Below are 13,298 nucleotides of genomic sequence, written 5' to 3'. Positions count from 1 at the left end.
CTAACAATTAACTTCATTTCAGTTCTCTCAGTCAGGGGCAGTTAGGGGAGCTGCTGAGCGCCTGCTGACTCTTCACCATTGAATGTGAATCAGGATGGAGAGGGTATCCTGGTATTGGGGACTGGGTCAAAGGTCCACAGTACTTCATGAACAGCTGTTCTTTAAGTACAGTGGGGAGTTAGGCTGTCCTATGTCACATGCAGGGAGCATGCAAGAAACGTGTACCTGAGAAAAACTTGGCAATCCTGGATAGTTGGGGTTCCACAAGTCAGAAAGAGATATTGGGGAGCAATGTATAAATCAGGCCATTTGTTTGAGTGGCACAGCTAAACAGATCCCACAACTTTGGCCACCTCCCGAGGGGCAGCCTTTTGCTCATGATACCAAGAATTATAGACCTTATAATAAAAGCACAATTTGAAGAAGATGTCCGTTTGTGACGAACACAACGCCAACAAGTAAGCTAACCCTATTCTATATTCAAATGGCATCTGTGGACAGGCAGCCTTTAAGACGGCCTGTGGGTGAACAAGAAAGACATCATATGTAGAACACGGCGTGAGGTCCGATGCCTTTATGTTTTGTGCTATTATTTATGTGAGCTCATCATTCTGTAAAAGTTAAACATGCCACTAATATGTCAGTAATTATTAAAAATACAAAGAATAGCCAACAAGTAAACCAAGGAAATGTGTGTGTGTGTGTGTGTGTGTGTGTGTGTGTGTGTGTGAGAGAGAGAGAGAGAGAGAGAGAGAGAGAGAGAGAGAGAATGAATTTGTCTCTATGGCTTGGTGGTCCTATACCTAAGCAGTTTGTAATACCCGAAGTTCACTGTGATTATGTTCCTATTACACACTGATTTATCAGCCACAGAACCAGTGATGCAGAGCTTGGATTTTGGAACTAGAAAGAGCTATGTTCAAATCTTGGTTCCACGGCACACCACTTATATGACATTCCATCAAAACTTCTATCTCCCTACTTGTCTGGAGTGTAATAATAAATAAATAAGTAAATAAAGCAAGAAATTTATAAATAATTATAACAATAAATAATAAAGTTCCAAGGAATTTTATGAGCAAACCAGATATAGAGGATACTTCACCCAGCATGTGATGGGTACAAAACTTTATTTCTGTTTTGTTTATCAAAGAAATAGATGTTTTCTCCTGAATCATGGATAACAAGGAGGCAAAAATAAAACAAATTTTTTTTTGCAAACTAAACTGATAATATCTTCAATGGTTTTTGTTACAAGAAAAGGTCTTGACAAAATTTTGGATATACTTTTTTGACTTTTTTAAAAAAAATTCTGACTCTTAAGTTTAAATAAAAACTTCCCAAGATGAGTTTTATTTATGGATTTTTTTAAGTGAAAACTAGAGTTTTGGGGGGTAGTGATGAGAGTAAATGTTACTTATCCTACACAACAGATGTTGTATTAAAAGGAAAGGAGGTAATTTCTCCTCACACAAAGGTTTTTAGTTACCTGGAAAGAATAAGGTATCCACCATGTGAGCGTCTGTTGGCCAGCAAGCCTCAAAAACAACATGGTGGGACCAAGTGGGAACATTTTTGCTGAAGCAGCACTTTAAGGACGAGGGTGAAAGGGGTAATTTCACCCAGCACCAGCTCCAGAGAGAGTCAAGCCTTGCCATCTATGTCTACCCCCAAGCCAGAGAAAGGTTAAAGAAAATGTTATGACCAGTATAATCTAAATATACACAATCTGCAAACTACGAGTGGTAAAAATGAATTTTAAGGTTGCGTGCCTAGAGGTTGAACTTCAGAAATGCAGACTTTATCTAATCTCTCGGAGCCAGAAAACAAAACAGTCAATCCTTTGGACATCCGGCAGAACAAAGAAACAGTGTATCAGGGAAGTGCCTGGGCTGCGAGAACCTGCCCTGGAAACAAACACTTAAAACCCCATTTAAACTGTGATAAAGCTTTGGTGCTGGCGCTGCTCCACGCTGCTCTGCCTGCTGTAGGAGCTAAAGAGTTTGTAGACCGCCATGGCATTAGAAACATTTGGATTACAAGTCAGATGCTTCTGTTGAGGGTACAAGCTTCTGGGGCCTGTGTCAGTGTGTATGGTATGTGCCTGTGTGTGCTTGTTGGTGTGTGTGAGTGCTACTGCACAGGTATGCCCTGGCACGTAGGTGGGGGCTACATCGCAACCTTGGGTGGCGTTGCATTCCACCTTGTTGGAAACAGGATTTCCTTGTCCCTGTGTTCACCAGGCTGACTGGCCCATGAGCTACCTGGCATAGTCCTTTCTCCATTACATGGGGAGAACTGGGTGTGTTTCCATGATTATGTAGATATGGATGGATTCCAGACCAAGCTTTTTTAAAAAGGCTTCTCTTCAGACACACCAGAAGAGGGCACTAGATCCCATCACAGATGGTTGTGAGCCACCATGTGGTTGCTGGGAATTGAACTCAGGCCCTCTGGAAGAGCAGCCAGTGCTCTTAACCACTGAGCCATCTCTGAGGCCCCCAATCAAGTCTTCATGTGTGTGCATGAAAAGCACTTAATCCACTGAGCCATCTCCCAGCCCCAAATTCCGTATGTATGTATGTATGTATGTACGTATGTATGTATGTATGTACGTATGTATGTATGCTGTGTGTTGGGCAGGCAGATTTTAACCTTGTTTGACAATTCAGTTATATAATTGCCAGGCCAGTTTTTCTGTTCTCAAAAGGAAAGACAAAGCTTGGCAAAATTCCTAAGTCAAAATGAATTATGCTTTCCTTAAAAAAAAAGTCACTTGGAAAGGAGAAAGTTATATCTCTAATGCAAGTAATATTCGATTCTTTTAATTTTTATCAGTGAGGTTACTGAAAGCATTCGTGTTTATTGACATGTGAATTCCTAGGCTTCGAGTATGGAATGACTGAGTTCGCTTTAGAAATAAACGTAAACCAAGAAGAACGCAGCCAACCTGTGCAGTGGCGTCACCAGGACCACAGGACCTAAGTTATGTGTAGGACACCTTGACTCACAGTGAGCCTCCTCCATTGGAAGAGAAACACCATACACAGGCACCAGGAGGTACAGCCAAGTATCTGACCCAGGGCTGCTCTGCACTGTGTATTCACTGTAACCACAACACAGCTAGATGGCCATGGAGTGACAGCCATATTTACAGAAGTCCTCTGTTGAGAGCGTACTCAAACCAGACAACGCTCATGTCTACAATCCTAGCATGCACATACTGGTTTATCTCTAATCTTAGGAAACTAAGTTGGAGTTGATTAAGAAGTGATGGTAGGGGCTGGAGAGATGGCTCAGTGGTTAAGAGCACTGACTGCTCTTCCAGAGGTCCTGAGTTCAATTCCCAGCAACCACATGGTGGCTCACAAGCATCTGTAATGGGATCTGATGCCCTCTTCTGGTGCGTCTGAAGATGGCTACAGTGTACACACATACATGAAATAAATAAATGAAGAAGAGGAAGAAGGAGGAGGAGGAAGAGGAGGAAGAAGAGGAGGAGGAGGAGGAGGAGGAGGAGGAGGAGGAGGAGGAGGATGTAACAGAGTTAAGGAAGAATTTTAAGAGTGTGGGAAAGAGACACAGATGACAGCCAGAGTCATGCCCTGAAGTGGATGCTGACTTCTCAAGGGAGTCTTACTGTGTGTCCCGAAGTCCTGTCGCTTTGTGCTAGATTACTCGAGATGGTTAAGTCTTGTCCCTCCTCCATGTCTTTACTTTGGTCAGTTTATTCCAGGTTGGCCTCTCCATCCACCAGCCTCTCCCACCTAGCAGCTGCAAGAACTTCGTTAGCACTCACTGAAGGCCAAGTTTTCTGACAGGCGCTCAAGGCTTTCCTGTCTCTGGCTGCCTCCCTTCTTTTTAATTTTATCTTTCTTTACCGTCCCACTCCGTCCCAGGAGACCTTTATGCCAAGTTCTGATAGATTTACAGAAACTGGGGTATCTATCCATCTTACTTAAAAGTGGGTGGGTAGCAAGCTTGGTTGATAGCAAGGTCTATGTACTTGGCACTTTATATAGACTGGAATGGATATTAATGATTCAACAAAAACAATTGGAAGTGTTTTTTTTTTTAATTCATGGAAATCAGGTGAGGGTAGAGCATAACCCCAGATAATCCCCGCTACCTGTATTTGAAAATGAGAAGGAAAAAAAATAGCCTAGAAAAGGAATTTCCCACAGTCCTCAGCACAGTTAGTAGATTTCTAGTAGGAAGAATTTCCTTTTCTGTTACTGATATTTGGCTCAGTCAGTTTTCTTGCTGACTTTAACGATGCCGAAATATATTATGCTAATACAGAATATATAATACCATTGTGCCAATACATCAGGCTGGCACAAGGTACGTGTAAACCTCTCGCGACTTAAAAGGAAGTAAGAGCAGTTTCAATAACCATTTGCCTCGTCCTCTACCACGATGAAATCGACATGCTACTCAGGTCGTTAACAACAGTGCAAACTACCATATCGTTTCCCAGGTCATCAGACAGAGCACTACGTACCCACTGAGTACCAGTCAAGCCAGCCGTCTGCGAATCTGAGACACGAGAGGAACAGACGGAGTAAGATGAATTACCGAGGTGGCTAACGCTGACTCGGGACATCCTAACGCTGGCGTTAATCACAAGGATGGCTACAGGCGAGGTATTTTCTCCCTTGCTTCAGTTCCTTACCTTACATTGAACCAGCAGTGGCTATTTTTTCAGAGTTATGCTAAGAGGCAACACGGGTGAAGCGTTAAGTAGCCCGGGTGCACAAATGTGGTTGTTGTGAGTCTTGTGGCTACTGTGCTCCACACAGGGTGACAGGGTGACAGGGTGACAGGGTGATTTCCCCTACTTAAAGTGCTTGGAACAAACATGTCTCAAATTTGGAGTTTTTTTTTTTTTTTTTGAAATATTTCCATATAATGAGATATCTTGAGGGCTTTGTCCAAGTCTAGACACAACATTCGCATATCTTATGCACTTAGCATAAAGGTAATTTTATATACTTTGAAAAAATAAAATCCTCAGAAAAGGGAGTTTCATGGTGTGGAATCTCCCACTTGTGACATCATCCCAGTACTCGAAAAGTTTCCAATTTTGGAGGATTTCAGACTCTTTTGGGTTGGGATGCTTGGACTATCCAGTAATAAAGGAAATCTTGATGCTAAAATGGAAAGGCGGAGAATGATATCCAGGGACTGTGGGCTTAAGATGTGAGCTTCAGGAAGGAGACAAACGCCAGCAATTTTGGAAGGCCGAGTAGGACTTGATAACCAGAACAGAGACAGCAAAGTCTCTTAATGTCCCCGTGAAGTAAGCATCATTTGTTTTTACCCCACTCCATAAACAAATAGTCCCAGGGCAGAAGGCGACTTTCTTCACACATCCTGGCCAGCGAAGAGTGGAGGCCCTCTGCCTTCAGAATCCATCTCTGAACTATTAAACAAACTCCCCCTTCTGAATGCCCGCCCATTCCAGCCTCCATGAGAGAGATAACGTCAAATGGTATATTCATGAGAGACTGAGAGGGAGTTGTCATGAGTTTGAGACCAGCCTGGGAGCACATAGGGAGACCCTGTCTGAAAAGCAAAAAACCAAACCAAAACCAAATAAACCAGCAAAACCGAAAAACAGTAACAACAACAACAACAACAACAACAACAACAACAACAAAACATACACGGTCAACATAACAGATATTTTCTCCTTTCATGTACTAATCAAGGAAGGTTTTATACTACAAAAGCACTAAACAAATGAAAGAAAGAAAGAAGGAAAGAAAGAGAGAAAGAAAGAAAAGGATCAACCAACCAAACAAGAAACCACCTTTCTTCCGTGAATCACAATACGTAATGGCAAGCCTTAGAGACTGAACCACATACATGAAGGCGTGGTCCCCAAATCTCACTGCTAATGAGCGATGTCAATGGATCACCACTTGCGGTGTGCTCTGATGCACTTTAGTGCCCTGGCTCTATTATTTCTAAGTTCATGTTCATTTCCATAGCATAGGAACCAGGAACTTTTAAAGTGGCGATCCGTGCCAAACGTTTTGGTGGCAGAAAGTTACAGATGGTTTGCAGAAGTAATTTACTGTATTTAAAGTTACATTTAACTTGTAGGTTGAAACTGCAAGCCCTAGAAACCTTGGAATGAGGCTGTATTTGGTAGAGGTGTGGTCTTTAAAGAGGTGAGCAAGATAAAATGGGGTCATTAGGTTGGATCTAATAGGACTAGTGTTCTCTGGAGAAGAGAAAAAAAAGAGAAGAGAAGGGGGAGGGGAGGGGAGAGAAGAGGAGAGGAGAGGAGAGCAGAGGAGAGGGAAGGGGACTGCATGCAGGGCAGGGGAGGGGAAAGGAGAGGAGAGAAGAGAGCAGAGGAGAGGAAAGGGGACTGGAAGGGAGAGGAGAGGAGAGGCGAGGGGAGAAGAGAAGAGGGACATGAATGGACAGATCTGTCACACTAAGAAAAAAGCCTAGGAGGTCAGAAAACCTGTAGACATTTTGACCTTCGAATCCTAGCCTCAAAGAGTGAGGGGGAAAAAATCAATTTTGTTTTTAGATCACTCAAGTTTTGGTGTGGCAGCCTTAGCCAATCCAGTACAATAAATAACATTTTGGAATGCAGGTAATATTTTCTGCAGTAACTTGAAAGTTAAAGTGACTGAATGTGTTTTTTTTTTTTTATACAGAGGAAGAAATTCACCATGCTAAGATAATTAAAATCATTTGAGGGTGGGGATTTTTGGACATTTTTTTCTAGAAAGATTATTAAGTAGCTGAGATTAACAAGATGAACAATGCCTGTGAATATTCACTCCCCAGGTACATTTCCCACCTCTAGTTCACTGGGCTCAAGGAGATGAGATAATGTATTAGAAACTGAATACTACCTCAGCCAACAGTTCAACACCAAAAGTGATAAGTCATGTTCAGGGGAAGAGCTTCAGTGTGACCAATTGAGAACTTGACCTCTGTACAAGGTCTTTCTCCTGAAAACCCAAAACCTGGAGCCCCAGGCTAAACCTAAGAAAAGCATCAGCCTTGGGCTATAGAGCAAAACCTAGGAGGGAAGGAAGGGGAGGGGGGAGGGGGAGAAGGAGAGGGGGAGGGAGAGAGGAAGAGGGAGGGGAGGAGGAAGGGGGAGGGAGTCGGAGAAAGGTATTAAATACTGAAAGTTGTCTGGATTATCAGCAATAAGGAATGTCATGTAGGACCCTAATTAGGATCCAGGGCCAGAGAAGGGGGGGTGGGTTAAAACGAGAGTGAAACTCCATTATGGACAGCTAATCATAACACTGGCTTGTTCACTGAAACAAACACAGTCATAACAGGGAAATCTGAGATATCTGTGTGCTCTATCTATTGTCACAACGTTTCTGTAAACCTGACACTTAAACTAAACTAAAAATATAGCCCCCTCTCCTTTTTACTTGACAGTAGCTCCCTATGCAGCTCTGGCTGGCCTGGAACTTGATATATAGACCAGGCTAAGGCTCAAACGCACAAGAATTCACCTGCCTCTGATTCCCAAGTGCTGGGATTAAAGACGTGCTCAGCGAATTTTGCATCTTAACAACCGTGAAACGAACCAGGATTTTCACGAATGCTACAGAAGCCAAACAACATAGCTATTATTCAAATGCCGACGGGTCACCAGAGGCTACCTCTTGCCCAGCTCTGCTTTAGAACCCCAGGTTACAGTCTTCCAAGCATGCCCACTGATTTGTTTGGTATGGCTCTCATGTCTTTTTGTTTGTTTGTTTGTTTGTTTGTTTGTTTTTTGTTTTTTCCTGGTAAACTCACGACTGCCCAACTTGACATTCACAACATTCTTGTTGCATTGCCAGTTAATGAGCAGATACCCTTGAGAATAGCCCACTATCTTCTCTGGGGTTATGACAGCCTGGTACTCACGGGGCAGGACAAAGTCCTCATTCAGGAAAGCTGTGTAAGCCTGTGTGTCACTGTCAGTATAACCTCAGAGGCCTGTTCAAGACTACAAGTACAGGGGCCATTTTTGGTACTGTGACTTTATAAACCCACCGGCCTCTCTCCAGCCACGTTCCCTTAGCTATCGTGCACAGCGAATACTTGCTAACCTGAATTTGAATTCACATTTTCCAAGTCTGCAGTGGTTGTTTACTATTGCTAAGGTACTACTTATTTAATTATTTTTTTAGTCCGTAAGTCTAGATCTACGTAAGACAAAACAATTAACTAATTTGGACTGTCAGTAAAAATCTATCACCAAAACTCATACCCGGTCATGTAAGCAACGGCCTGATGTCAGTTCCTGAGTAAGTTTTGATTTTGTTATGGTTCATACTAGATCAATAAGACTGGTAAAAGGCAGCAAGGAGAGAACTTGCATTTTGAATGATGTCTTTTGTTTGTTGGAAGCTTTGTTGGAGTTGATATTGTGCTAGTTGGCATTGCTTTAGTGATAGTAAAATATGACTTATGGGCCTCATTCCTATAGCTTAGCATCGATATAGAGGAATAATAGTTCTTTTTCTCACATGTCTTGAAGACCTAGAAATTACTGCATATGAATAACAACTAGAAATCACCCCTAAACAATATAATTCAAAATTTTCCATTTCAGTGAAATCTTTATCTTAAAGATATGGAGAATTCTGAGAGAGATCACACTGTCATACACACGAGCATGGGAAAATGACTGTTACAAAAACACCATCTGTAATTTTCATAACCCACATTTATCCTGAAGCCCAGGAAAGGTATGGTAAAAGCTACCTCCTTAGGACAATAGTGAACCCGGAGATGCAGATCAGCTGTACAGTGCTTACCTAGTATGAAGCAGGCCCTGGGTTCTGTCCCTGCATGCTAAAACAATGCAGTCAATATAACAGGAATGTTTCTTATGCTTCACCAAAGGCCTCTGGGCTTGAAACATCTCCCTGTGTTAAGGACTCGAGGCTCGTTTTATGCTACTAATATCTATCTATAGTGAACCTTTGGTCATGATCTTTGGTCCAGAAACCAAATTCTTGGTTTAAACAACTGTCTCCAAGCTCCTTAAGGCTTAGGGTTCTCCCAGAACCTTCTGAAAATACAACTACTTCAAAAACAATCTCTCTGTTCCACTAAATCCACACTGTTGAAACTCTTTCCAGTGCGACCCCATATCTGGAAGTCCAAGGAGGTTCAACATCCCACAGTCATCATCACAGTAAGACGAGCATTCACGGAGCCATCTTTAATTTCCAAAAACCCAATGCAAAGCAATGACTGAAAATCCAGCTGCTTCAACTCCCGGAAAAACCATCTGCGTTTTCTCTCTCTGATTCCACACAAGCCCATTCTTAACAAGCAGTTTATCTTTTCAAACTAAGGATCCTTTAGTCATCAGGTTTCATCTGCAGAAAGTCAAACGCTGTAAGTGTGCACTGTGGCTTTAAAGAGAAAGATTAATGATTCATGGCAGGGGCTCCCTGAATCTCACGACCCTGCTTGCATCGCCCCTCTGACAGACAGGTGGTCTTCACAGAGCTATGGCCAAAGCAATCACCTCTGCTCTGGTCGGAATGGGAAGGGATCATAAAGGCGACCCGTTTCTCGATGTGGCTTTCACAACTTTCCTCTTCGATGTGAACTTCTGGTCGAAGGAAGAGAGTTGGTAGACTATGTGATTGGAGAATTTGCAGTGCCTCACGGGCTGAGGCTCCTGCCAGAAATGCTTGTGATGGTCTCCGAGGGTGGAAGAGCTAGGGGCCTGAAGCACTGGCCAGTCTCTTGTTTCACAGGTAAGAAAATGGGATGTGTGTGTTGGAGGGGCACAGACTCTTAGCATCCACACATGGAGGGAGTAGCCACATGTGGAAGGAGTAGCTGGGAAGCCACTGACCTGAAGTTCAGAGCTATCAAAAAATGTTCTCTGCTGCTTTATAGTTCAAGAAACACAAAACCATCTCTGCACCCTCATTTCAAGGGACGTTTCCAACTTTCCCTATGAATAATCTTATTCCTGACGCGTTTATGTCCTGGTTCACGTCTTATACATACAACCAAGCACATCCTCAATCCTCACAACTTTACTCTCAAAACAGTCACTTAAAATGTTTGACAGTTTAATGCGATGGAAGTTCAAACCCTATCAGTTTAAAAAATTCCCCCTGGGGTTGGGGATTTAGCTCAGTGGTAAAGAAGCGCAAGGCCCTGGGTTCTGTCCCCAGCTCCAGAAAAAAAAAAAAAAAAAAAAAAGTTAAAAAAAAAATTACCCCTGCCACCCTGCCACCCCTCTCTCCTCTGCACCCCTCTTTCCTCCCCTTCTAGGTGCTATTTAGTCAGCTGCTGTTCAGACCGCTTAGGGCATCTTTAAGGGTCAAGCAAGCTACACTGACCAGATCTCAGCCAACTAGAAGTCGTGGCCCAATATCATCGCAAGTATTTCTCGCTCTAAATATATATGATATATAATATGTATATAAAATATATAAGCAAACATATATTTCCTTTTTAAATGCCTGCAGATCAAAGAGATATATATGTAACATGTAAAATATATAAATAAATATATATTTCCTTTTTATATACCTACAGACCAAAGGAAAGCTCCAGTAGGAAAAGCAAGGCTCAGCTTAGAGTGGCTTGGCCGTCCATTACACCTGTTAACGCTTTACCTGTCTGTAAGACCAGACTTCTCTCTTCGCCATCCAGAGAAACAATCCTGAAGTTATAGATAGTCCCTGCTTGTAAATCCTTGGGGTCACATCCGTAGGTAAAGTTGTCTATCAGAATGGGATGGCACCACAAGGGCCCTGAGGTATCACTGCTGTAGATGAGGCTAAAGTTACAGGGTGACCCGAACGTCCTCCACTGGATAGACGCTGACAAGCTAGAGACCTTGGACTCCAGCACCGTGAAGTTACATTTCCCTTGCTCTGCCACTCCAGTCTGTAAAAGAATCAGAAAGCACAGATTAAGTCCAAGTCCGGCACAGCTCAGAGATGTCCGCGGCAACCTCCCCAAGTCACCTGTCCTCACCCCCGGAGTCTCGCCTCAGCTGGCCTCTCATCCTCCAGCCCAGAAAAGGGCCCACGGGGGAAGTGGCTGACAGGCGACTTTCACCCTTGTGGTCCCACCTCCCCCGGAGCAGCTGCAGACAGAAGGTTGCTTTCTTGACAGCAGAAGGAGCTGTCAGTTTGGTAAACCGTAGGGGTTCGGGAGAGGATGGTTCTCCTAAACAGAAGGACAAGAGCAAGAGATTTCCTTCCAGCAGCTCAGCCCCTGAGGTCCCCGACAGGATGGATTCGGTTCTTGGTGGGGGTGGAGCATCATCCGCAGCCCCTGCTCGCTCTGCCGCTTACCTGCAGGACGCCCAGCGCGATCCACAAGGCTAGTAGGGCTCCATGGCTCAGCATTTCGCTGGGAAGCCAGCCAGGGACACCTCGGGTACCACTTGTTGCGCGCTCAGCGCGCCCCGCGGGCGCAGCGCGCTACCCTCGGGGCTGGCGATGCTCAAGCGCCGAGGCCGCCGCTGCTTCTGCTGCCGCCCCGGGCGGGCTGCGGACACGACAGGCGGCGGGGACCCGCGACGCACGGCCCTTCCCACGCTGCCATTCTGACCCGAGCTGCCTCGCCCCCAAGCCCCGTCCGGGACTTCCGCAATCAAAATGCAATTTCCTTGTCTCCCGGCAAAGGAACAATGCTCCGGAGAGGGAGGGAGCCCTGAGGAGCCAACGCCTGAGGCTGCCAAGGGGGCCTGAGGCCAGCCAAGCTGCCACCCCCTCCTGACTCCGTTGCTTTCACCCCGGCCAAGGGTCCCTTCCAGGGCCACGGGGGTCCTGCTTTCTCCTCCTCCTCAACTTTCACTTTTTTCCTTCTCAGTAGTCCTCAATCCTGTCGTCAAACCACTAAATAGTGCTTGAGCCCTCTCACTTTCCAGCCCCCCCTCCCCTCTGCACACCCAGCGCCCCCCTCTCTATCTTCCTTCCTATCTTTCTCCAGAGCCTCTTTTTCCCAGGCTTAAACTTGACCTGAGCACATTTCCCTGGGTCGCCCACACTCTTTTCCTGAAGCCTTTTATTAGAGGGCTTTAGTCCTTCTCACCTCAAAACACTTATTTGTCACAGTGTATATCCTCTGACATCAGCCAGAGAGAGAAGACCCGCGAAGAGCCCGCCCATCAACAAGAGTTCCATCTCTCCATCCACGGTCCCGTTCCTCTAGCACAGGTCTGTGCATTCCTTAAATCTTAGGCAAATACGGTGAACCCACAGCAAAATAATCATTACCCATGTACTCTGGCCCCAGCAAGCAACTTCACCGCTGACTACCCAGTAGAAGGGCATGCCATGCCCTCCCCAGTCGAGAGAAGAAAGTGATTGTCCACCCTGTTCACTGGGAAACACTCCAGGGCCTCAGCTTCTTCCTACACCTTCTAAAGTAGCCGTGGCCCTTTCCACACTAACTGCAAGCACATTAGAAACTCTACTAGACCCTGAAGAAATGTGTCTAAAAGTAGGTCCTAGAAATAACCCCACACGAAAAGCAAAAGTACTTAATGGTACAAAGGTAGTAATAGCGAAACTTCGCAGCCACGGTTGTAAGGTTTTGAGGTATTTAACCAAAATCATAGCCAAGTAACAAAGACAAGGCAGTCCCGTTCAAATCCCCTTTACTGTTTGTTTCAGATAGTTCTTAGCTCCCTATCCCCCTCCCCACAATTGTCATGTCTGAATTGGCAACACAGTTGAGATTTCGTGCTTAGGCTATGGTCCAGGTGTATTAAGCAAAATAGTTGGCAGTTGTGTCTAAAATGGCTTCTATGCTCTGTCAGGAATGAAGATTTTTGAGGGTCTCTGATCCTCAAAACTTTTGGGCTTTGCCTTTTAAAAAGGCCATCTCCCTGAGCTTGGGCACCATGAAACTGCTCTTGGTCAGGCCATTAATAAGGACTCAAAAGTCCTGATTGGCGCGGTCAGGGAGGTTGTCAATAACTATCTTGTGTGAATCACTATACTACATTTCAAATCACTGGAAGGAATAAGACATATCCCCCGAACACACACACACACACACACACACACACACACACACACACACACACACACTACAGAGTAGATAAACATGTTCTTGGACGCTTATGACTAAGACGTACTTTGGGAGAATGTAGACGACTTGAAAAAGTGAGAATTTCTTCTGTTCTTTTGGAAAACATGCCTGTCACTATTTCTTAATGAAAAACGGAGTTTTATCCCATTCAGACACCCAGGGCTTTTAGCAGCAGCTGCACACAAGTGCGACTCGCCCTGGTAAGTCAGCAAGTGCTCACCGAACATCAC

General features: G+C 44.6%; 1 protein-coding gene across 1 annotated transcript in view; it reads right to left on the bottom strand.

Moving 5' to 3' along the window:
• The window catches only part of Ptprb (protein tyrosine phosphatase receptor type B), a 101,696-nt gene that overhangs the window by 66,393 nt on the left and 22,005 nt on the right, over window positions 1-13,298 (bottom strand). Inside the window, exon 4 of the mRNA XM_032912622.1 lies at window positions 10,635-10,908. Within this exon, the coding sequence (XP_032768513.1) occupies window positions 10,635-10,908 (274 nt within the window). The remainder of the gene's footprint in view (window positions 1-10,634; window positions 10,909-13,298) is intronic.

This window comes from Rattus rattus, chromosome 1, assembly GCF_011064425.1.
Source record: "Rattus rattus isolate New Zealand chromosome 1, Rrattus_CSIRO_v1, whole genome shotgun sequence".
In the NCBI taxonomy this organism is placed as follows: Eukaryota; Metazoa; Chordata; class Mammalia; order Rodentia; family Muridae; genus Rattus; species Rattus rattus.
This window is presented reverse-complemented; position numbering and strand designations above follow the sequence as displayed.